This window comes from Marmota monax, unplaced genomic scaffold (assembly GCF_021218885.2).
Source record: "Marmota monax isolate L192 unplaced genomic scaffold, Marmota_monax_Labrador192_F-V1.1 WCK01_AAM20220418_F8-fsc00104, whole genome shotgun sequence".
Taxonomy (NCBI): Eukaryota; Metazoa; Chordata; class Mammalia; order Rodentia; family Sciuridae; genus Marmota; species Marmota monax.
This window is the reverse complement of record NW_026693836.1, coordinates 2,844,304-2,867,484: the sequence shown is the minus strand read 5'-3', so window position 1 is coordinate 2,867,484 and position 23,181 is coordinate 2,844,304. Positions and strand designations below refer to the sequence as shown.

The 23,181-nt window shown below is 37.4% G+C and overlaps 2 protein-coding genes across 14 annotated transcripts in view; one reads left to right on the top strand and one right to left on the bottom strand.

Annotated features, from left to right (window-relative positions):
- Window positions 1-23,181, top strand: part of Slc36a4 (solute carrier family 36 member 4) — a 391,588-nt gene that overhangs the window by 111,262 nt on the left and 257,145 nt on the right. The window lies entirely within an intron of this gene.
- Deup1 (deuterosome assembly protein 1) overlaps window positions 10,505-23,181 on the bottom strand; it is a 91,429-nt gene continuing 78,752 nt past the window's right edge. For all 3 annotated transcript variants that reach the window (XM_046462333.2, XM_046462334.2, XM_058584991.1), the window contains 2 exons: window positions 16,553-16,667; window positions 10,505-11,474 (listed from right to left, as the gene is read on the bottom strand). In XM_046462333.2, coding sequence (XP_046318289.1) covers window positions 11,298-11,474; window positions 16,553-16,667 — 292 coding nt within the window. In that variant the 3' untranslated portion in view covers window positions 10,505-11,297. The remainder of the gene's footprint in view (window positions 11,475-16,552; window positions 16,668-23,181) is intronic.

The window sequence follows — 23,181 nt, the reverse complement described above, 5'->3', positions numbered from 1 at the left end:
TATAAATGCCACATTTTTTTTATCCATTCGTCTATTGAAGGGCATCTAGGTTGGTTCCACAGTCTTGCTATTGTGAACTGTGCTGCTATGAACATCGATGTAGCAGTGTCCCTGTAGCATGCTCTTTTTAGGTCTTTAGGGAATAGACCAAGAAGGGGAATAGCTGGGTCAAATGGTGGCTCCATTCCCAGCTTTCCAAGAAATCTCCATACTGCTTTCCAAATTGGCTGCACCAATCTGCAGTCCCACCAGCAATGTACAAGTGTACCCTTTTCCCCACATCCTCGCCAGCACTTGTTGTTGTTTGACTTCATAATGGCTGCCAATCTTACTGGAGTGAGATGGTATCTTAGGGTGGTTTTGATTTGCATTTCTCTGACAGCTAGAGATGTTGAGCATTTTTTCATGTACTTGTTGATTGACTGTATGTCCTCCTCTGTGAAGTGTCTGTTCAGGTCCTTGGCCCATTTGTTGATTGGGTTGTTTGTTCTCTTATTGTCTAATTTTTTGAGTTCTTTGTATACTCTGGATATTAGGGCTCTATCTGAAGTGTGAGGAGTAAAGATTTGTTCCCAGGATGTAGGCTCCCTATTTACCTCTCTTATTGTTTCTTTTGCTGAGAAAAAACTTCTTAGTTTGAGTAAGTCCCATTTGTTGATTCTAGTTATTAACTTTTGTGCTATGGGTGTCCTATTGAGGAATTTGGAGCCCGACCCCACCGACTGTAGATCGTAGCCAACTTTTTCTTCTATCAGACGGCGCATCTCTGATTTGATATCAAGTTCCTTGATCCATTTTGAATTCACTTTTGTGCATGGCGAGAGAAAGGGATTCAGTTTCATTTTGTTGCATATGGATTTCCAGTTTTCCCAGCACCATTTGTTGAAGATGCTATCCTTCCTCCATTGCATGCTTTTAGCCCCTTTATCAAATATAAGGTAGTTGTAGTTTTGTGGATTGGTTTCTGTGTCCTCTATTCTGTACCATTGGTCCACACGCCTGTTTTGGTACCAGTACCATGCTGTTTTTGTTACTATTGCTCTGTAGTATAGTTTGAAGTCTGGTATCGCTATACCGCCTGATTCACACTTCTTGCTTAGCATTGTTTTTGCTATTCTGGGTCTTTTATTTTTCCATATGAATTTCATGATTGCTTTCTCTATTTCTACAAGAAATGCCATTGGGATTTTGATTGGCATTGCATTAAACCTATAGAGAACTTTTGGTAATATCGCCATTTTGATGATGTTAGTTCTGCCTATCCATGAACAGGGTATATTTTTCCATCTTCTAAGATCTTCTTCTATTTCTCTCTTTAGGGTTCTGTAGTTTTCATTGTATAAGTCTTTCACCTCTTTTGTTAGGTTGATTCCCAAGTATTTTATTTTTTTTGAAGATATTTTGAATGGAGTGGTTGTCCTCATTTCCATTTCAGAGGATTTGTCGCTGATATACAGGAATGCCTTTGATTTATGCGTGTTGATTTTAAATCCTGCCACTTTGCTGAATTCATTTATTAGCTCTAATAGTTTCTTTGTAGAGCCTTTTGGGTCTGCTAGATATAGAATCATATCATCTGCAAATAGTGATAATTTAATTTCTTCTTTTCCTATTTTTATGCCTTTAATTTCTTTCGTCTGTCTAATTGCTCTGGCCAGTGTTTCGAGAACAATGTTGAAGAGAAGTGGAGAGAGAGGGCATCCCTGTCTTGTTCCAGATTTTAGAGGGAATGCCTTCAGTTTTTCTCCATTCAGAATAATGCTAGCCTGAGGCTTAGCATAGATTGCTTTTACAATATTGAGGTATGTTCCTGTTATCCCTAGTTTTTCTAGAGTTTTGAACATAAAGGGATGCTGTACTTTGTCAAATGCTTTTTCCGCATCTATCGAGATGATCATATGGTTCTTATTTTTAAGTCTATTGATGTGGTGAATAACATTTATTGATTTCCGTATATTGAACCAGCCTTGCATCCCAGGGATGAATCCTACTTGATCATGGTGTACAATTTTTTTTATATGTTTTTGTATCCGATTCGCCAGAATTTTATTGAGGATTTTTGCATCTAGGTTCATTAGAGATATTGGTCTGTAGTTTTCTTTCTTTGAAGTGTCTTTGTCTGGTTTAGGTATCAGGGTGATGTTGGCCTCATAGAATGAATTTGGAAGTTCTCCCTCCTTTTCTATTTCCTGAAGTAGCTTGAAAAGTATTGGTATTAGTTCTTCTTTAAAGGTTTTGTAAAATTCTGCTGTATACCCATCGGGACCTGGGCTTTTCTTAGTTGGTAGTCTTTTGATGGTTTCTTCTATCTCCTCAATTGATATTGGTCTGTTTAGGTTTTCTATATCCTCCTGACTCAATCTGGGCAGATCATATGACTTAAGAAATTTATCTATGCCTTCACTATCTTCTAATTTATTGGAGTATAAGGATTCAAAATAGTTTTTGATTATCTTCTGTATTTCTGAAGTGTCTGTTGTGATATTGCCTTTTTCATCCCGTATGCTAGTAATTTGAGTTCTCTCTCTTCTTCTCTTCACTAGCATCGCTAAGGGTCTGTCGATTTTGTTTATTTTTTCAAAGAACCAACTTTTAGTTTTGTCAATTTTTTCAATTGTTTCTTTTGTTTCGATTTCATTAATTTCAGCTCTGATTTTAATTATTTCTTGCCTTCTACTTCTTTTGCTGTTGTTTTGCTCTTCTTTTTCAAGGATTTTGAGATGAAGTATGAGATCATTTATTTGTTGGTTTTTTCTTTTTTTAAGGAATGAACTCCAAGCAATGAATTTTCCTCTTAGAACTGCTTTCAATGTGTCCCATAGATTCCGATATGTTGTGTCTGTGTTTTCATTTATCTCTAAGAATTTTTTAATTTCCTCCTTGATGTCTTCTATAACCCATTGATCATTCAGTAACCTATTGTTCATTCTCCAATTGATGTATGCTTTTTCCTTCCTTCTTTTATCGTTGATTTTCAGTTTCATTCCATTATGATCAGATAAGATGCATGGTAATATCTCTACTCCTTTATATTGTCTAAGAGTTGCCCTGTGACATAATATATGATCTATTTTTGAGAAGGATCCATGTGCTGCTGAGAAAAAAGTGTAACTGCTTGATGTTGGGTGGTATACTCTATATATGTCAATTAGGTCTAGGTTATTAATAGTGTTATTGAGTTCTATAGTTTCCTTATTCAACTTTTGTTTGGAAGATCTGTCCAGTGGCGAGAGAGGTGTGTTGAAGTCTCCCATGATTATGGTGTGGTGGTCTATTAGACTCTTGAACTTGAGAAGAGTTTGTTTGACGAACATAGCTGCACCATTGTTTGGGGCATAAATATTTATGATTGTTATGTCTTGTTGGTGTATGGTTCCCTTAAGCAGTATGTAGTGTCCCTCTTTATCTCTTTTGATTAACTTTGGCTTGAAATCTATTTTATTTGATATGAGTATGGACACGCCTGCTTGTTTCCGAAGTCCATATGAGTGATATGATTTTTCCCAACCTTTCACCTTCAGCCTATGTATGTCTTTTCCTATCAAATGCGTCTCCTGTAGGCAGCATATTGTTGGGTCTTGTTTTGTGATCCATTCTACTAGCCTGTGTCTCTTAATTGGTGAGTTTAAGCCATTAACATTTAGGGTTATTATTGAGATATGGGTTGTTCTTCCAGCCATATTTGTTTATTTCTGTTACTAAACATTGTTTGTTTTCCTCTTTGATTGTTCCCCCCCCCCTTTACTGTCCTACCTCCCACTGTTGGTTTTCATTGTTATTTTCCATTTCCTCTTCCTGTAATACTTTGGCTAGGATGTTTTGAAGAGATGGTTTTCTAGCTGCGAATTCTTTAAACTTTTGTTTATCGTGGAAGGTTTTAATTTCATTCTCCATCCTGAAGCTTAATTTCGCTGGATACACAATTCTTGGTTGGAACCCATTATCTTTCAGTGTTTGAAATATGTTATTCCAGGATCTTCTAGCTTTCAGAGTCTGTGTTGAAAGATCAGCTGTTATCCTGATTGGCTTGCCCCTAAATGTAATCTGCTTCCTTTCTCTTGTAGCTTTTAAAATTCTCTCCTTATTCTGTATGTTGGGCATCTTCATTATAATGTGTCTAGGTGTGGATCTCTTATGATTTTGCACATTCGGCGTCCTGTAGGCTTCTAGGATTTGGGATTCTGTCTCATTCTTCAAGTCTGGGAAGTTTTCTTGTATTATTTCATGGAATAGACTGCTCATTCCTTTGGTTTGGAGCTCTGTACCTTCCTGTATCCCAATGACTCTTAAGTTTGGTCTCTTAATGTTATCCCATATTTCTTGGATGTTCTGCTCATGGTTTCTTAACAGTCTTGCTGAGCTGTCTATGTTCTTTTCCAGTTGAAATACTTTGTCTTCATTGTCTGATGTTCTATCTTCTAAGTGTTCTACTCTGTTGGTAGTATTCTCCATTGAGTTTTTAAGTTGGTTTATTGCTTCCTGCATTTCTAGGATTTCTGATTGCTTGTTTTTTATAACCTCTATCTCCCTGTATAGTTGATCCTTTGCTTCCTGGATTTGTTTGCGTAATTCGTTGTCGAAGTGATCTTTCATTGTCTGATTTTGCTGTTTAATGTCTTCCTTGATACTCCAGATCATCTGAAGCATGTATATCCTGAATTCTTTATCTGACATTCCATCTGCTGCAGCTGTTACCTCTTCTAAAGTTGCGTTGACCTGCATTGCTTGTGGTCCTTTCTTTCCTTGTCTTTTCATACTGCTTGCGTATCTTTCCTGCAGGTGCGGGCGGCGGCTCTGCTCTCTCCTTATTCCAATTGGGGTGTCGTGGCTACCACGCCGGCAGGTCACTGGGCCTGTTCTGGGAGCTGGTGGCGGCTCTGTTCTGCCCATACTCCAATTGGGGTGACGTGTCTGTCGTACCAGCAGGCCACTGGGCCTGTCCCGCTGGTCGGTCGCAGATCTGCCCACCTTTCGGGCACGGGTGGAGGCTCTGCTTTGCCCCTACTCCAATTGGGGTGTCGTGACTACCCCGCCTGCAGGATGCTGGGTCTGTTCCTGGCAAGGGAGGCGACTCTGCTCTGTCACTACTCCAATTAGGGTGGTGTTTGTACCCCGCCGGCAGGCTCCTGGGCCTGATCTGCCGGTCTGTTGTAGGTCTGCCTACCTTGAAGGCGCGGGCGGCGGATCTGCCCTGCCCCTCCTACCACGCCTGCGGACCCCTGGGCCTGATCTGCAGGTTGATCACTGGTCTGCTCACCCTGCGGGCACCGGTGGCGGTTCCGCTCCACCCCCACTCCAATTGGGGTCACGTGACCACCACACCGGCAGGGCCTGATCCGGGCGTGGGATAAGGATCTGCTCTGCCCCTACTCGAGTTGGGGTGACGTGTGTACCACACTGGCAGGCCACTGGGCCTGACCCGCCAGGCTGTCACAGGTCTGTTTACCTTGCAAGCGCGAAGGGCGGCTCTGCCCTGCCCCTCCTACCACGCCCATGTACTACTGGGTCGTGGGTCTGCCCACCTGGCGGGTGTGGGTGGCGGCTCCGCTCCGCCCCCTCTCCAATTGGGGTCACGCGGTCACCACGCTGGCGAGCCGCTGGGCCTGCTCCGGGGGCTGGCGGCGGCCCGGCTCCTTCCCTCTGGCTCGAGGACAAATTGAGGAGACTCGGGTGACTGAGCCTCACCCCCCTTACCAGGAGACCAACTGCTTATGTCACCGCTGGTATTGATGAAGATCTCTCCTCCACCGCTTTCTGCTGACATCAGATCTCTGCCATGTTGGTATCCTATGCGAATGGCAGCATTTCGTTCCCCTTGCCAGGCAACCCAAGCAATGGGTGAGTCCTGACCTGCCCTCAGCAGGACCCGGACCGAGACACAGTTTCCGCGGGCTCCTAGCCCCGGTCCAGGGAAGTTCCGGGAGCCGGAACTCGGCCGCTCCGTGCTCGGTGTAAGCTCCTATAAGTGTAAGCTCCAAGAAGCAGCCCCCGCGGGCTCAGTTCCGGGAGCCGGAATTCGGCCGCTTAGTGCTTGGTGTATGCTCTGATAGTAGCAGGGTCCAAGAAGCAGCCTCCGCGGGCTCCGCAGCCCTGAGCCAGGGCGGTTCCGGGACGGTTCCGGGAGCCGGAACTCGGCCGCTCTGTGCTCGGTGTAAGCTCCTATAAGTGTAAGCTCCAAGAAGCAGTCCCCGCGGGCTCAGTTCCGGGAGCTGGAATTCGGCTTCTTGGTGTTTCGTGTTTGCTCTGATATTAGCAGGGTCCAAGAAGCAGCCTCCGCAGGCTCCGCAGCCCGGAGCCAGGCTCAGCAATAAATTTAACAAAAGAAACATAAGACTTGTACCTTGAAGAGCATAAAACATTTCTAAGAAAAATTTAAAAATCTGAATTAATGCAGAAATTTACAGATTCAAAGACAATATTGTTGATATGGCAACTCACCCCAAATTGAGATTCATTATAGGTCACTTTGGAAATAATTAATCCCCATCAAAAATCCCAGCAGGCAATTTTTTTTTTTTTTTTTGCAAAAAAAAAAAAAAAAAAGACAAGCTAATAAACTGACCCTAAATCTTACATCAAAATGCAAAGCATCCCAAAACCCCAAATAACCAAATCATCTTGAAATATGGAGGATTTTCATTTCTCAATATCAGAACTTACTATAAAGCTATGGTAATTAAGATTGTGTGGCAATGGATAAGGAATAACATAAATCAATCGAGCAGATATGAGTGTAAAAATAAATATTCTTAAAGTTGATTTTCAACAAAGATGACAACACAATTCAAAGAAGGAAAGAAAAGTTTTTTTTTTCAGCAGATGGTGCTGAGATGATTAAAAAGTTGAATCCAGATGTTTATACCCCACAAAAGCATTAACTAAAAACGGGTTATAGACCTAGTTTAAAACCTAGAACTAAAAACGTTTTAGAAGAAAAAAATGGTAAAATCTTCATAACCTTTGGTCAGACGAATATTTCTTAGATATGAAGCCAAAAGCATAATCCATTAAAGAAAAACATTGATGAATTGCATTTCATCAAAATTAAAAATGTATGTGCTTCAAAAGACAAGATTAAGAAAGTGAAAGAAGCCACAAACTGGGAGAAATTATATTAAATAATATATCCAATAAAGAACTTTTATATGAAAGTTTTATGAAAAAATAAGTTTATATGAAAAATTCTTCAAGTTGAAAAGAGTATTCAATTATAAAATGGGCAAAAGATTTTAATGGAGGTTTTACCAGAGAATATATGTGAATGGTCAAAAACCACACAAAAATATATTCAACATCATTAGTCATTTGAGAAATGCAAGTTAAGATTGGGATGAAATACCACTGCACACACACACACACACTGAAATAGTTATAGTAAAAAAAAAAATTCAAGCTGGGTGTGGTGGTGAGCACCTGTAATCCAGTCACTTGGAAGGTTCAGGCAGGGGGATGGCAAGTTTGAAGCCAGCCTCTGCAACTTAGCAAGATCCTGTTTTGAAATAAAAACTAAAAAGGATTGCGGGTGTGGCTCAGTGGTAAAGTGTCCTGAGGCCCAACCCCAGTACTGTAGCAAAGGGGGAAGACTAACAAGTGAGGGAGAGGATTTGGAGAAACTGGAACTCTTACCATTGCTGGTGGGAACATAAATGGTGCAGCTACTTTAGAAAGAGTTGGATAGTTTTCTTAAGAAACTTAAGCATGAATATACCATGTGACTCAAATTCCATTTCAAGGAAACTATTCAATAGAAATGAAAACATACATTTATACAGAAATTTGTATGTCAATGTTCACAGCAGTTTTATTTGAAATATCCCTGAACTGAAAACAAAGTCCATCAACTGTTGAAATGGATAAAAGAAATGTGGTTTATTCATGCAGTAGAATACTATTGAACAATAAGAACAAAATACTGCTATAATATATGAACCACAAAAACATTATGGTGGAGAGAAGCCAAATATAAAAAGCCACTTATCATATGAATCCATTTACATGAAACGTCCAGTAAATATCTATAGTAGTTCAGTGGCTGCCTGGGTTTGGGCGTGGGAATAGTGAGACTGAAAATGGGCCCTAGAGATCTTTTGGGGGTGATGGGAACACTGTAAAAGTGATTTGTGGCAATGATTACACAACTCTTTAAACTTAGTAAAAATCATTAAATTGTACCCTTGAAATGGGTGAATTTTATAATATGTAAAATAGTTCTTAATAACACTGATAATGATTAAAGAAGTTAACATGTAGTGGCATATTGTCCTCAAAAAATGATAGTATTCTTTAAGGACAGATATATCTTCTGGCTCAGACCTAATGCTTCAGAAGGAAGGCGGACACGTGCTCACAGTCGGCCTGCACTGAACACGAGGCACTCTGTGCATACTATGGCCTTTCATGCTCCTAAACCTCTGACATGGGTAGTGGTATTCCTATTTAAAGATGAGGATATGGAAGCTCTATTAAGGTCACAGGGGCACGGCATGGGAAGCCTGTCTCCAACACATCTAACCTGTCCTGTGGTACTGATAGCCTTAAAGACCTAAACATTACTGGTCTGGCCCTGGAATCAGTTGGTAGCTCTCAGAATCTCCTTAGTTCTGTGTGTTGCCTTGCTGAAGCCTTCCCTCTTTGAAAACAGGCTGACTTGGCTTTTGAAGTATGTGGGGAGTTGTAACATTATCCATGAAATGGTTTCTGTGGGAAAATGTGTTCTGTGTAAGGTAATGACAGTATCCCTGTTAGTCCCTTCCATGATAGCATCCATGGAATCCCTTTGGCATTCGGAGGGCAGGAGGCTAGAAGAGCTAAGAAGGGCAGGGATAAATAGCAGGGAGCCCCACTCTCTTCCTGTTTTTAAAGCTCAACTAGAAGTCCTTGTTTTTGATCTTGGTTATGTATATGTTGGACTAGAGCATATGATTCATTTTGAACACTGAATCTTGCTGTTGAAGCAAAAATCATGCAAACCACTGTTTTAAGAAAGCAGGTATTGAGTGGAATGTTGAACTGGTGACTTAAAACAAGTTTTCCTTTGGTCTTCATGTAATAATCCACAAGAGCAAACTCAACATTAGTCCTGAACACACTCCACATTCGTGCTGTCTTGACCCTGCTAACTTCTAAGACCTCTGTAGCCTAGAACTTTATTTCAGAATTTTCAGCCATGTCTTTATCCTGAAGAGACTGCTCAGATATAGAGGATTACAAAGATACATAGTATAGATATATTTTGTACTTTTTCATTGTTTCAGTTTGTATGAGGGAAACAAAAATTACATCATTTGTTAAAGGAGTGCTGTTTTCCTAAATATACTTTTTCTTCTCATCTTCTTAACATGACATTGAAAAATGTTTGGTTTTCTTTACATCCAGACCAGAGGAAATTACTAAATTATTTAAAAGTACTACAAGATCCTATTCTTTTCCTCATGTGGGGTTTTTATGGGAATATTAGTGAATTTGTATCCCTGAGATTTTGTCATCAAACCTGGCTTTGTGTACATAGCTTTGTTCACTGATGCTTGTTTATAAGTAGTAGTACTGACAAGTAATAGAGCTCGGGTCAGGAACCAGAAAGCCAGCATTTCCTTTCTGAGCTTCTTTCTTACCATGATCGTGAGTACTTAATAGTTCTGGTTCACAGGGGCAAGGATAATAGCCTTATTGACTCCACAGGCTTGTTTTAAATTTAAATGAAAAATGCTATATGAAGTTTTATGGGCCCAGTGTTGGTGTCCCCTAAATTCTTGTGTTAAATACTAACCTTTGATGTGATGGTATTAGGGAATGGGGCCTTTAGGAACTAGTTAGTTCATGAGGGTGGCACCCCATGAATAGAATGGATTAGTGCTCTTATAAGAAGAGACATGAGGGCTGGGGTTGTGGCTTAGTGGTAGAGCACTTGCCTAGCATGCATGAGGTACTGAGTTCAATCCCTGGCACCACATAAAAATAAAACAAATGAAATAAAGGTATTTTTAAAAAGGGCATATTAAAAAAAAAGAGGAGACATGAAAGAGATGATTTTTTTCCTCCATCATGTGAGATTATAGCAAGTGAGTGGCTGTCCCTAAGAAAGAAACTGGGCTCTCACCAGACATCAGCTCATCTGGTAGCTTGACCTTGAACTTTACAGCCTCCAGAGCTATGAGAAATAAATATTTGTTGTTTAAGTCACAGACAACCTGTAGTGTTTTTGTTATAGCAGCCTGAACTAAGGAGACTGTTTCAAACACCAAGAGCTATACAAATACACGTGGTCATGTCACCTAAAGTGAATAATGCTCTGCATTTTTAACATGAAAATGACATTTGTTATCTATGGACATTTTGACTTCTCTTTCAGTATGTTGAGATTGTTTCTTTGAAAAGAAGGAAAACCATAAAAGCTGTAGGACTTAACTTGAATTTTCTTTCTATGTATAGTAGGATATAGAAAGATGAGCTAGAACAGATAATATAACCCATTTTTTAAGAAAAAATAGAATATTGGATTATCATTCTTGTATATTTTATTGTTCACTACCATGCTATTACTGTCCAGTATAAACTTGGCATTTGTGTTTTGAGTCCACTGAATTTGAATTTCTTTATTAATTAAAAACAGGTGATTACAAAGGAGAATGTAGAAACAGTATTGATTTATATTTGTTTTTTTTCTTATTCATGTTTATGAATTAATTAGTAGTAACAGGAAAGCATTGATCTCTGACACATATTTTAAGTGTGTATACTGCACATTCTATGTCCTTTATGGTATTAAACCAGACATTACAAAGGTAAGTGTAAAAACAATACAGCTATATCTTTTTTTCCCCTAAAAGAAGTCTTATGATGTTTACATAGTTCAAAATATTTACATATTTTTCATTTTAAAAAATCCTTGAGTTTACACCTAGTACAACTGAGCTGCACTTGATTCATTGATATTTGAAATATAGCACTTCCTTTTCTCTCATTTTATGTTGTTAAAGAGGAAATGGGTTTTTAGTATACATGATTCAGGTGGGAAAAATTGAATTTTTAACTCCAAACTATTCCTCAGACTAGAAAAAAATTCTCTTTTGGAGTAGTCATGTTTATTTTATAGCAATTCTATAGCAGAACAATTTAGTATGTTAATGCAGAAATACAAACAGCTTTATCAAACAAAATGCTATTTTCTAGCTGCCTTACAGAAATTATTTACTCAAGAAAATAGAACAAAATTTCTTAGCTCCAATACTCAGCTTTGTAAATATTTTGCCAGAGCTTTTTTTCTTGGGGTTGGGGAGCAAATAAAAAAGTTTAAAAGCTCATATATGTCTATTTTGTTTTAGTTTGGTGTATTTATTAAGAGTAAATTCTGTATGTCTTTGCAGTTCATCAATATGTGTATTTAGAAGCTTTTCAAGTTCTTTTGCTCGCTTCTCTTCTTCCATAAGGAAATGCTGTGCAGCCAAAGAAGCAGGGAAGGAGATATCTGGGGGAGACTAAGGAGAGAAAGAAAGAAAAGTGAGATGAGGAATACAGAGCCTTTTAAAATCTTCATTTTTCTAGGCATGCTTCATTTCTGACATGTTGTCAAATGCTGCAGCAGGTAATAAAATAATACATGTTGGGCTAAAATCCTACCAGTGTAACATCGTCACCATTCATGAATCCTCATGGAACTAGGACACACATCACAGTACCATTACCTTAAAAGCTTTAGAAATGTTATAGTGGCCAATTGCAAATGCAGGGGCAATGTAATCACCAGGGAACTGCTTAAAACTTGTTCTACTCATTTATAAAAGCCAGTGATTCCCATCTGAAAATAGGCAACTCCAAAAACCTGAAGATTATAACAGAACCGGATAAAGGTTTATGGAGAAAAATAAAAAGGATTAGTATAACACAGGAGCCAACTGATACTTGGGATGTCCGGCTGCATGGCATATCTCAGGGGTAAGAGTGGTCCCATGTTAGGGAGGGCCATAGTGCTGAAATGCATCTTATCTGTTCTATTACAGCTGAGATGCCCCAATTCCATGTTTCTTATTAATGTGGAAATGCTATTTAGGTGTTTGTGATTTGTTTAGTGCTTATTTACATATAAGAGAAAAAAATCTGTTTATTGAATAAAGGACAATATTAGATACTTTTACAATCCTTCATTATTAAAAAAAAAGTTGGAGAAATTTGAACTTTAATTTTCCAATCCTGTGGTTCCTTCACTGGTCTTAGTTTTTATTTTATTAGGAAGAATGAGATATTATGAAAGTGTTTGAAGAGTCAACAATCTGTATGGAGTTGAACCTTTTATAAGGGGATTTAGTTTATCAGTCTGGTCCCTGCAAAACTAGGACCTTTGCAGATGGTAGTGGAGTCCTAAAAAATTATCCAAGTGGCTGTCACAATTATAACTGCTAGTACTTTACTAGAGCAGCACATCACAGCCTTGGGTACAAGGCTGCTGTTGATCTGGCAAATGAATTCTTTCTAATATCAAATTTAAAGGAGGATCAGAAGCAATCAGCATTTGCATGGGATAGACAACAGTATACATCCATGGCCTTTGCCCAAACTATGTTAATGATGTTGTCACAGTAAATTCTGAAGGGACCTGGACCATCTGGACCATTCCAAAGACTATCACATATAACATATGATATTAACACTAACATCATATGGATGAGACCTAATAAGCAAGAAGTGGCAAGTTTGTCAAAGACATGTATACTCCAGATGGTGAAAGATAAATCCAATAAAAAACATTGTTTTGAGGTGTCTAGCAGTATGGGGGACATGTCAGGACATTTAAGTAAAGTACAAGTGAATCCATCGTGAAAATGCTCTACTTTCGGGTGGAATAATCTGACCCATTTATTGAGTGACACAGAAGGCTGGTTCTTGTTTTTTGAGCACTCCTAGAACAAGAAAGAGCTCAACAATAGTTTCAGCATAGAGTACAGAAATTCTGCTACTTGTGTCTTGGCAGTTCCCATAATAGAAAAAAAAATCTCTAGTAGAAAAAATGCCATATGGTGTCTGGTAAGTTTCAGTGGAAAAGTTGTTCCTGCCATGCTATTAAGTTGTGAATGAGACAGAGCACTAGCAAGTGGACAGGATGGCTTGATCTTATTTTGTCCTTGGCCACACCAATGAAAATCATTTATGGGTCCAACAGCAAGGTTTCCCTTTCATCAAGGGTCACCTAACTTCTGTTGCTGTTGAACATCTGAATCTGCTCATAGTAGAAAATGCAGCTGAGCTCCTGAGATGCAGTACTCTTTAAGGGGACCAGCCTGCCTCTTGGTGGCAACTTGATCACATCAAGTCCCTTACACCTTGGAAAGAGCAATATTTTATCCTTACCAAAACTAATGTGCATTCTATGAGTCTGCCTTTTGCCTTTGCCAGCACCACTATCTGAGGGCTCGTAGACTGATGGATATGCTGACGTTGAGTCCTGCTTAGTGGTAAAGGAACCCACTGTGCAGAAAACTGATGATCTTCAAATCCTAAATAAACTCACTGGATATTAAAATAATGAAGTAGTTATAGTTAGCAGCTTATTCCTTTTCCCCCCTATTGCTGGACTAGATACAAGATTTCTTTAAGTCATTAAAGATCAAAGTTTTTGCACAAGGCCCTGGGTTTAATCCCTAGCACCACACACACACATACATAAATACACACACACACACACAAAAAAAAAGATCAAAGTTTTTGTTGGTATAGATATTACAAAGTTTCCTTAGAGATTCCCATAATAAGTAAGGAAGTTTGTTTAGTTTATTAGTATGAAAGTCTATTCTGTTTTAAAAGTTGACATTTTATGTTTTTATGAACACAATATGATGAGGCTTTAGAAATCTCTAAATCTTCAAAAGTTAATAGTTTAAAGCCTTCTCTTTCTACTATAATTGCTTAACTCTCACTTCCAGTCTCTACCAATATGAGGTGACATATTCCCCCCAAAATAGAAAAATACTCATGGCCCACCCTATTCAATTTAAATATTTTCTGTTGTATATTAATTTTTTTGTAATTTGTATGCTATATTAGGATATCATGGAGAGAACTAAACATTTACATAATATACTTTGAATACAAGGGAAGGTGATTGCTAAAAGTACTATTATTTCAGTACTTTATGTACATATATTAAAAAAAAGTATAAAAATTTCAGTGGAGAATTGTAAAGTATAAAAAAGTATCAAATAAAAATTCAAGAACCACAAAAAATGTTAAAACTAAAATTAAGAACACTTCTCTCCCACTTGCTTTATGAGGTCAGCATAATATGACACTCGAACCTGATCAGGACAACAAAGGAAATTACAGGTCAATCTGTCTTATGAACACCAAATAAAAATTCTAAACCAAATATTAAGAGACTAAATTTAGTGATTGAATTAGGTTTATTCCAAGAACACAAAGCTGGATTAATCTAAAATCAAGATAAAATATAATATAATAAAATATTATATTTTCATAGCAAAGGAGAAAAATTCTATGTTCATTTTTAACAGACATAGAAAAGGCATTTGATAAAATCTTGTATCGTGAAAAAGTTAGCAATACAGGAATAAAAGGGAATTTCCCTAATCGTTTAAAAGGGATCTACCACATATCTACAAGAAATGTCATACACAATGGTGAAATGTTGAGAGCTTTCTTCTTGTAATGAGGCACAGGTAAAGGATGTTGGTAATATCATTTCTCAATATTTACTGGAGATACAAGTCAGTACAATAAGGGAAGGAAAAGGAAAAAAATGTATAAAACTGGCATTATTTTGAGTGAATATAGAAAATCCAAAAGAATTGACAGGACTGGAATAAGTGTTTAGGGTTAATTGAACATTTCCAAAAGAAAAAGAGGCTGAGAATTTCCTTTGCATCATACGCAAAAATTAATTACAGTTAGATTATTTATCTAAATTTGAAACATAAATAAAGTTTCTAAAAGATAACACTATTTTATAACCTTCTGACAGGTTTAAATAAGAATCTTCAGAAAATGAAAAATAAACTGTCAAATATATTAACTACAAAGGACAAGATTCATAAATTTGAGTATATTAAAATTAGGACTTCTGCTCATCAAAATAGAAGAGGCATGTAAGAGTAGAAGAAGGTATTTGCAATATATATGACCAATAAAGGACTTATATTCAGAATATGTTTAAAAAATCCTACTAACCAACAAGAATAAAGATAATCCAAAAGAAAATTGGGCAAGGACATTTAACAGACATGCCACAAAGGAAGATATAAAAATTACCAGTAAATATATAACAAGATGCTCAACCTCATTTTTAGTAGAGAAATATTAATTAAAACAATCCAATATTAACTATTGCACAGACCATAATGGTCCAAATACAAAAGACTAATAACTGCAAGTGTTTGAAAAGATATAGAACAAGGAAAGTTCTCATATACTACTTTATGAGGTATTCATTGGTTCAAATAGTAAACAGTCTGGCAATGTCTCCTATAGCTGACCATAACCATATCATATGATCTAATGATTCTAGATGCATCTTCAATAGAAACAACAGAAATGTGTACACATGTGCACCAAAAGGTATTGTTTTAGCAGCATTATTTGTAATAACCCCAAACTAGAAATAAATGCCCATCAAATGAATGCAGAATTAATTATAGCATCATTGTGTATTTATATACAATGGCATTATATAGAAAAAATCTATAAACTAAAGTTATATAAAACAATATGGATAATGATTTTGAATCTCAGAAACAATGTTGAGCAAAAGAAGCCAGGCATAAGAATACAGCCCAGTGCCATGGCACATGACTGTAATCCCAGTGGCTCAGGAAGTTGAGGCAGGAGGACTGCAGGTTTGAAGCCAGCATCAGCAACTTAGTAAGGTGTGAGCAACCTAGTGAGACCCTGTCTCAAAATAAAATATAAAAACAGCTAGGGATGTGGCTCATTGGTTAAATGCCCTTGGATTCAATCCCGTGTGTGTGTGTGTGTATCATACAATATGATACACTTTCCATAAAATTTAAAAATGGGCAAAACTGATGATGTAAAAGTCAGGATAGTGGTTATTTTGGAAGAGATACAGGTGGGGCTTCTGAAGTTAATAATACTCTGTATTACCTGGGAGAGTTATATCAATATGTTTCATTGCATGAATCAAGCTTCCCATTTATGATTAGTACATGTATTTGCAAGTGTGTCAGAGTCTGTAAAAATATGCTTTTAAAAAGGAACAAAAGATCACTTACAGTTCTTAAAATATATAGATCTTTGAGGACTCATAGAATACCGAGGATGAGTTCCAAACACTTGCATTTTTAAAGAGCGTCACCAGTAATTCTGTTCTACACTAGAGGTTAAAAAACACTGACTGAAATACTCAATGAAATATTATGGGTCTCTTTTCCTTCCATAGATAGGTATGGCTGAGTGACTCACAGACTCATCTTGGAGTCTATTCAAGAAGTGACATTTTTTAAACTACTACATACATTAGTATATGGGTATCAGTACAAAAGTAATCACCCCTTAAAGGAAAAAAAAAATCCAGCAACCAGCAACTCACCAGTGGGAATACTTCATCATCACTAACCAAAGGACTTGCCATTTCTTTGGTTCGAAATGTCAAAGGTGGCATTGGAGGCGTGGTACTTCTATTTGGTTCATGATCTTGGCTAAGTCTACAAGAGAAAGAATAATTGTCCTTATTGCTACCAAGGGTACGTGTTTGTTTATATTGTCAAGGATTTTAATATTCTGATGTCCAGCTAGGGGAAAACATAGCAAAATGTTTAGGCTTATTAACTGGGTATTTCTTTGAAAACAATTTTTCTGAATAACAAAACAATTTCTACTTTACATAAAAGATTGTGATTGGGGTTAGGAGGATGGGAATCAGTGGTAGAGAGCTTGTCAAAAAAAGACTTACAAGTACTAATAATCATGCAGAAAACCTAATAATTCCTAAAGACATAATTCCTAATTCTGCTATCCTTGTCACCTGAATTGCTCTACTCTCTGTGTTCTACTTTTGTATCGCTTGGTCATTTAAATAACTGAAGCTATTTGAGAGAAATCTCAAACAACAACTGCCATTGACATTTCTAAACAGACACACTTTTTTTATTCTCTGTTACTTTGACCTTGCTGGCTATCTTAGTAGAACTATATATATTTTTAATGTTAAAACAAGTCTTTGTATAATGATAACTCTAATCTCAATAGGGTTTAATAATTTATAGCATGTTTTCAATTTACATATTTCCTAAGCTCCTCCATTTACTAGTTTTGTGTTTTTGAGGAAATGGCTTTATCTTGCTGTGACTTTAATTTTATCACTTATAAGAAAGGGTTGCTATGAGAGTTAGATGATAAATATATGTAAAACATTTAGAACACAATGCCTGACATGTACTAAATGCTCAATAAAGATTGGATGCTTTTATTTTAAACACATTGGATCTTCAAAATAATCCTAACTAGTGAACATTATCCACAGAAGAGGAAAGTAAAATTAAAAACTATATTTTTTTATACAATCATTTATTTTAAAATCAGGTTAAATTGCTAGGAAGTGATGATTCTGAATCTTTGACTCATTTCCAGGTTCACCTGATATTAAACTCCACAATTTTTTTTTAATTTTTTATTGTTGGTTGTTCAAAACATTACATAGTTCTTGATATATCATATTTCACACTTTGATTCAAGTGGGTTTTGAGCTCCCATTTTTACCCCATATACAGATTGCAGAATCACATCAGTTACACATCCATTGAATTACATATTGCCATACTAGTGTCTGTTGTGTTCTGCTGCCTTTCCTATCCTCTACTATCCCCCCTCCCCTCCCCTCCCCCCCATCCCCTCCCGTCCCGTCCCCTCTTCTCTCTCTGCCCCCTCTACTGACATTCATTTGTCCCCCTTGTATTATTTTTCCCTTTCCCCTCACTTCCTCTTGTATGTACTTTTGTATGACTCTGAGGGTCTCCTTCCATTTCCATGCAATTTCCCTTCTCTCTCCCTTTCCCTCCCACCTCTCATCCCTGTTTAATGTTAATCTTCTTCTCATGCTCTTCGACCCTACTTTGTTCTTAGTTACTCTCCTTATATCAAAGAAGACATTTGGCATTTGTTTTTTAGGGATTGGCTAGCTTCACTTAGCATAATCTGCTCTAATGCCATCCATTTCCCTGTAAATTTTATGATTTTGTCATTTTTTAATGCAGAGTAATACTCCATTGTGTATAAATGCCACATATTTTTTTTATCCATTCATCTATTGAAGGGCATCTAGGTTGGTTCCACAGTCTTGTTATTGTGAATTGTGCTGCTATGAACATCGATGTAGCAGTGTCCCTGTAGCATGCTCTTTTTAGGTCTTTAGGGAATAGACCGAGAAGGGGAATAGCTGGGTCAAATGGTGGCTCCATTCCCAGCTTTCCAAGAAATCTCCATACTGCTTTCCAAATTGGCTGCACCAATTTGCAGTCCCACCAGCAATGTACAAGTGTACCCTTTTCCCCACATCCTCGCCAGCACTTGTTGTTGTTTGACTTCATAATGGCTGCCAATCTTACTGGAGTGAGATGGTATCTTAGAGTGGTTTTGATTTGCATTTCTCTGACTGCTAGAGATGGTGAGCATTTTTTCATGTACTTGTTGATTGATTGTATGTCCTCCTCTGAGAAGTGTCTGTTCAGGTCCTTGGCCCATTTGTTGATTGGGTTGTTTGTTCTCTTATTGTCTAATTTTTTGAGTTCTTTGTATACTCTGGATATTAGGGCTCTATCTGAAGTGTGAGGAGTAAAGATTTGTTCCTAGGATGTAGGCTCTCTATTTACCTCTCTTATTGTTTCTTTTGCTGAGAAAAAACTTTTTAGTTTGAGTAAGTCCCATTTGTTGATTCTAGTTATTAACTTTTGTGCTATGGGTGTCCTATTGAGGAATTTGGAGCCCGACCCCACAGTATGTAGATCATAGCCAACTTTTTTTCTATCAGACGGCGCGTCTCTGATTTGATATCAAGCTCCTTGATCCATTTTGAATTCACTTTTGTGCATGGCGAGAGAAAGGGATTCAGTTTCATTTTGTTGCATATGGATTTCCAGTTTTCCCAGCACCATTTGTTGAAGATGCTATTCTTCCTCCATTGCATGCTTTTAGCCCCTTTATCAAATATAAGATAGTTGTAGTTTTGTGGATTGGTTTCTGTGTCCTCTATTCTGTACCATTGGTCCACCCGCCTGTTTTGGTACCAGTACCATGCTGTTTTTTTTACTATTGCTCTGTAGTATAGTTTGAAGTCTGGTATCGCTATACCGCCTGATTCACACTTCCTGCTTAGCATTGTTTTTGCTATTCTGGGTCTTTTATTTTTCCATATGAATTTCATGATTGCTTTCTCTATTTCTACAAGAAATGCCGTTGGGATTTTGATTGGCATTGCATTAAACCTATAGAGAACTTTTGGTAATATCGCCATTTTGATGATGTTAGTTCTGCCTATCCATGAACAGGGTATATTTTTCCATCTTCTAAGATCTTCTTCTATTTCTCTCTTTAGGGTTCTGTAGTTTTCATTGTGTAAGTCTTTCACCTCTTTTGTTAGGTTGATTCCCAAGTATTTTATTTTTTTTGAAGATATTGTGAATGGAGTGGTTATCCTCATTTCCATTTCAGAGGATTGGTCACTGATATACAGGATTGCCTTTGATTTATGCATGTTGATTTTATATCCTGCCACTTTGCTGAATTCATTTATTAGCTCTAATAGTTTCTTTGTAGACCCTTTTGGGTCTGCTAGGTATAGAATCATGTCACCTGCAAATAGTGATAATTTAAGTTCTTCTTTTCCTATTTTTATGCCTTTAATTTCTTTCGTCTAATTGCTCTGGCCAGTGTTTCGAGAACTTTGTTGAACAGAAGTGGTGAGAGAGGGCATCCCTGTCTTGTTCCAGATTTTAGAGGGAATGCCTTCAATTTTTCTCCATTCAGAATGATGCTAGCCTGAGGCTTAGCATAGATTGCTTTTACAATATTGAGGTATGTTCCTGTTATCCCTAGTTTTTCTAGAGTTTTGAACATAAAGGGATGCTGTACTTTGTCGAATGCTTTTTCCGCATCTATCGAGATGATCATATGGTTCTTAATTTTAAGTCTATTGATGTGGTGAATAACATTTATTGATTTCCGTATATTGAACCAGCCTTGCATCCCAGGGATGAATCCTACTTGATCATGGTGCACAATTTTTTTGATATGTTTTTGTATCCGATTCGCCAGAATTTTATTGAGGATTTTTGCATCTAGGTTCATTAGAGATATTGGTCTGTAGTTTTCTTTCTTTGAAGTGTCTTTGTCTGGTTTAGGAATCAGGGTGATGTTGGCCTCGTAGAATGAATTTGGAAGTTCTCCCTCCTTTTCTATTTCCTGAAGTAGCTTGAAAAGTATTGGTATTAGTTCCTCTTTAAAGGTTTTGTAAAACTCTGCTGTATACCCATCCAGTCCTGGGCTTTTCTTAGTTGGTAGTCTTTTGATGGTTTCTTCTATTTCCTCAATTGATATTGGTCTGTTTAGGTTTTCTATATCCTCCTGACTCAATCTGGGCAGATCATATGACTTAAGAAATTTATCTATGCCTTCACTATCTTCTAATTTATTGGAGTATAAGGATTCAAAATAGTTTTTGATTATCTTCTGTATTTCTGAAGTGTCTGTTGTGATATTGTCTTTTTCATCCTGTATGCTAGTAATTTGAGTTCTCTCTCTTCTTCTCTTCGCTAGCATCGCTAAGGGTCTGTCGATTTTGTTTATTTTTTCAAAGAACCAACTTTTAGTTTTGTCAATTTTTTCAATTGTTTCTTTTGTTTCAATTTCATTAATTTCAGCTCTGATTTTCATTATTTCTTGCCTTCTACTTCTTTTACTGTTGTTTTGCTCTTCTTTTTCTAGGATTTTGAGATGAAGTATGAGATCATTTATTTGTTGGTTTTTTTCTTTTTTTAAGGAATGAACTCCACGCAATGAATTTTCCTCTTAGAACTGCTTTCAGTGTGTCCCATAGATTCCGATATGTTGTGTCTGTGTTTTCATTTATCTCTAAGAATTTTTAATTTCCTCCTTGATGTCTTCTATAACCCATTGATCATTCAGTAACCTATTGTTCATTCTCCAAGTGATGTATGCTTTTTCCTTCCTTCTTTTATGGTTGATTTTCAGTTTCATTCCATTATGATCAGATAAGATGCATGGTATTATCTCTACTCCTTTATATTGTCTAAGAGTTGCCCTGTGACATAATATGTGATCTATTTTTGAGAAGGATCCATGTGCTGCTGAGAAAAAAGTGTAACTGCTTGATGTTGGGTAGTATATTCTATATATGTCAATTAAGTCTAGGTTATTAATTGTGTTATTGAGTTCTATAGTTTCCTTATTCAACTTTTGTTTGGAAGATCTGTCCAGTGGTGAGAGAGGTGTGTTGAAGTCTCCCATGATTATTGTATGGTGGTCTATTAGACTCTTGAACTTGAGAAGAGTTTGTTTGATGAACATAGCTGCACCTTTGTTAGGGGCATATATATTTATGATTGTTATGTCTTGTTGGTGTATGGTTCCCTTAAGCAGTATGTAGTGTCCCTCTTTATCCCTTTTGATTAACTTGGGCTTGAAATCTATTTTATTTGATATGAGTATGGACCCACCTGCTTGTTTCCGAAGTCCATATGAGTGATATGATTTTTCCCAACCTTTCACCTTCAGCCTATGTATGTCTTTTCCTATCAAATGCGTCTCCTGTAGGCAGCATATTGTTGGGTCTTGTTTTGTGATCCATTCTACTAGCCTGTGTCTCTTAATTGGTGAGTTTAAGCCATTAACATTTAGGGTTATTATTGAGATATGGGTTGTTCTTCCAGCCATATTTGTTTATTTATGTTACTAAACATGGTTTGTTTTCCTCTTTGATTATTTTCCCCCCCTTTACTGTCCTACCTCCCACTGTTGGTTTTCATTGTTATTTTCCATTTCCTCTTCCTGTAATGTTTTGCCAAGGATGTTTTGAAGAGATGGTTTTCTAGCTGCAAATTCTTTTAACTTTTGTTTATCGTGGAAGGTTTTAATTTCATCTTCCATCCTGAAGCTTAATTTCGCTGGAAACACAATTCTTGGTTGGAACCCATTTTCTTTCAGTTTTTGAAATATGTTATTCCAGGATCTTCTAGCTTTCAGAGTCTGTGTTGAAAGATCAGCTGTTATCCTGATTGGCTTACCCCTAAATGTAATCTGCTTCCTTTCTCTTGTAGCTTTTAAAATTCTCTCCTTATTCTGTATGTTGGGCATCTTCATTATAATGTGTCTAGGTGTGGGTCTCTTATGATTTTGCACATTCGGCGTCCTGTAGGCTTCTAGGATTTGGGATTCTGTCTCATTCTTCAAGTCTGGGAAGTTTTCTCGTATTATTTCATTGAATAGATTGCTCATTCCTTTGGTTGGAAACTCTGTCCCTTCCTGTATCCCAATGACTCTTAAATTTGGTCTCTTGATGTTATCCCATATTTCCTGGATGTTCTGCTCATGGTTTCTTAACAGTCTTGCTGAGCTGTCTATGTTCTTTTCCAGTTGAAATACTTTGTCTTCATTGTCTGATGTTCTATCTTCTAAGTGTTCTACTCTGCTGGTAGTATTCTCAATTGAGTTTTTAAGTTGGTTTATTGCTTCCTGCATTTCTAGGATTTCTGTTTGTTTGTTTTTTATAACCCCTATCTCCCTGTATAGTTGATCTTTTGCTTCTTGGATTTGTTTATGTAATTCATTGTTGAAGTGATCTTTCATTGTCTGATTTTGCTGTCTGATGTCTTCCTTGAGACTCCAGATCATCTGAAGCATATATCCTGAATTCTTTATCTGACATTCCATCTGCTGCAGCTATTACCTCTTCTAACGTTGAGTTGACCTTCATTGCTTGTGGTCCTTTCTTTCCTTGTCTCTTCATACTGTTTGTGTTCCTTTTTACTTGGTGAAACTGTTGTGCTATTGAATTTTCCCCCTATATATTTATATTGGTCTTGTATAGTTGCAAAGTCTCCCTCGCAGGCGCGGGCAGCGGCTCTGCCCCTCCTCCAACTGGGGCAATGTGCCTACCACGCCGGCAGGCCACTGGGCCTGCTCTGCCGGTCGGTAGCAGGTCCGCCT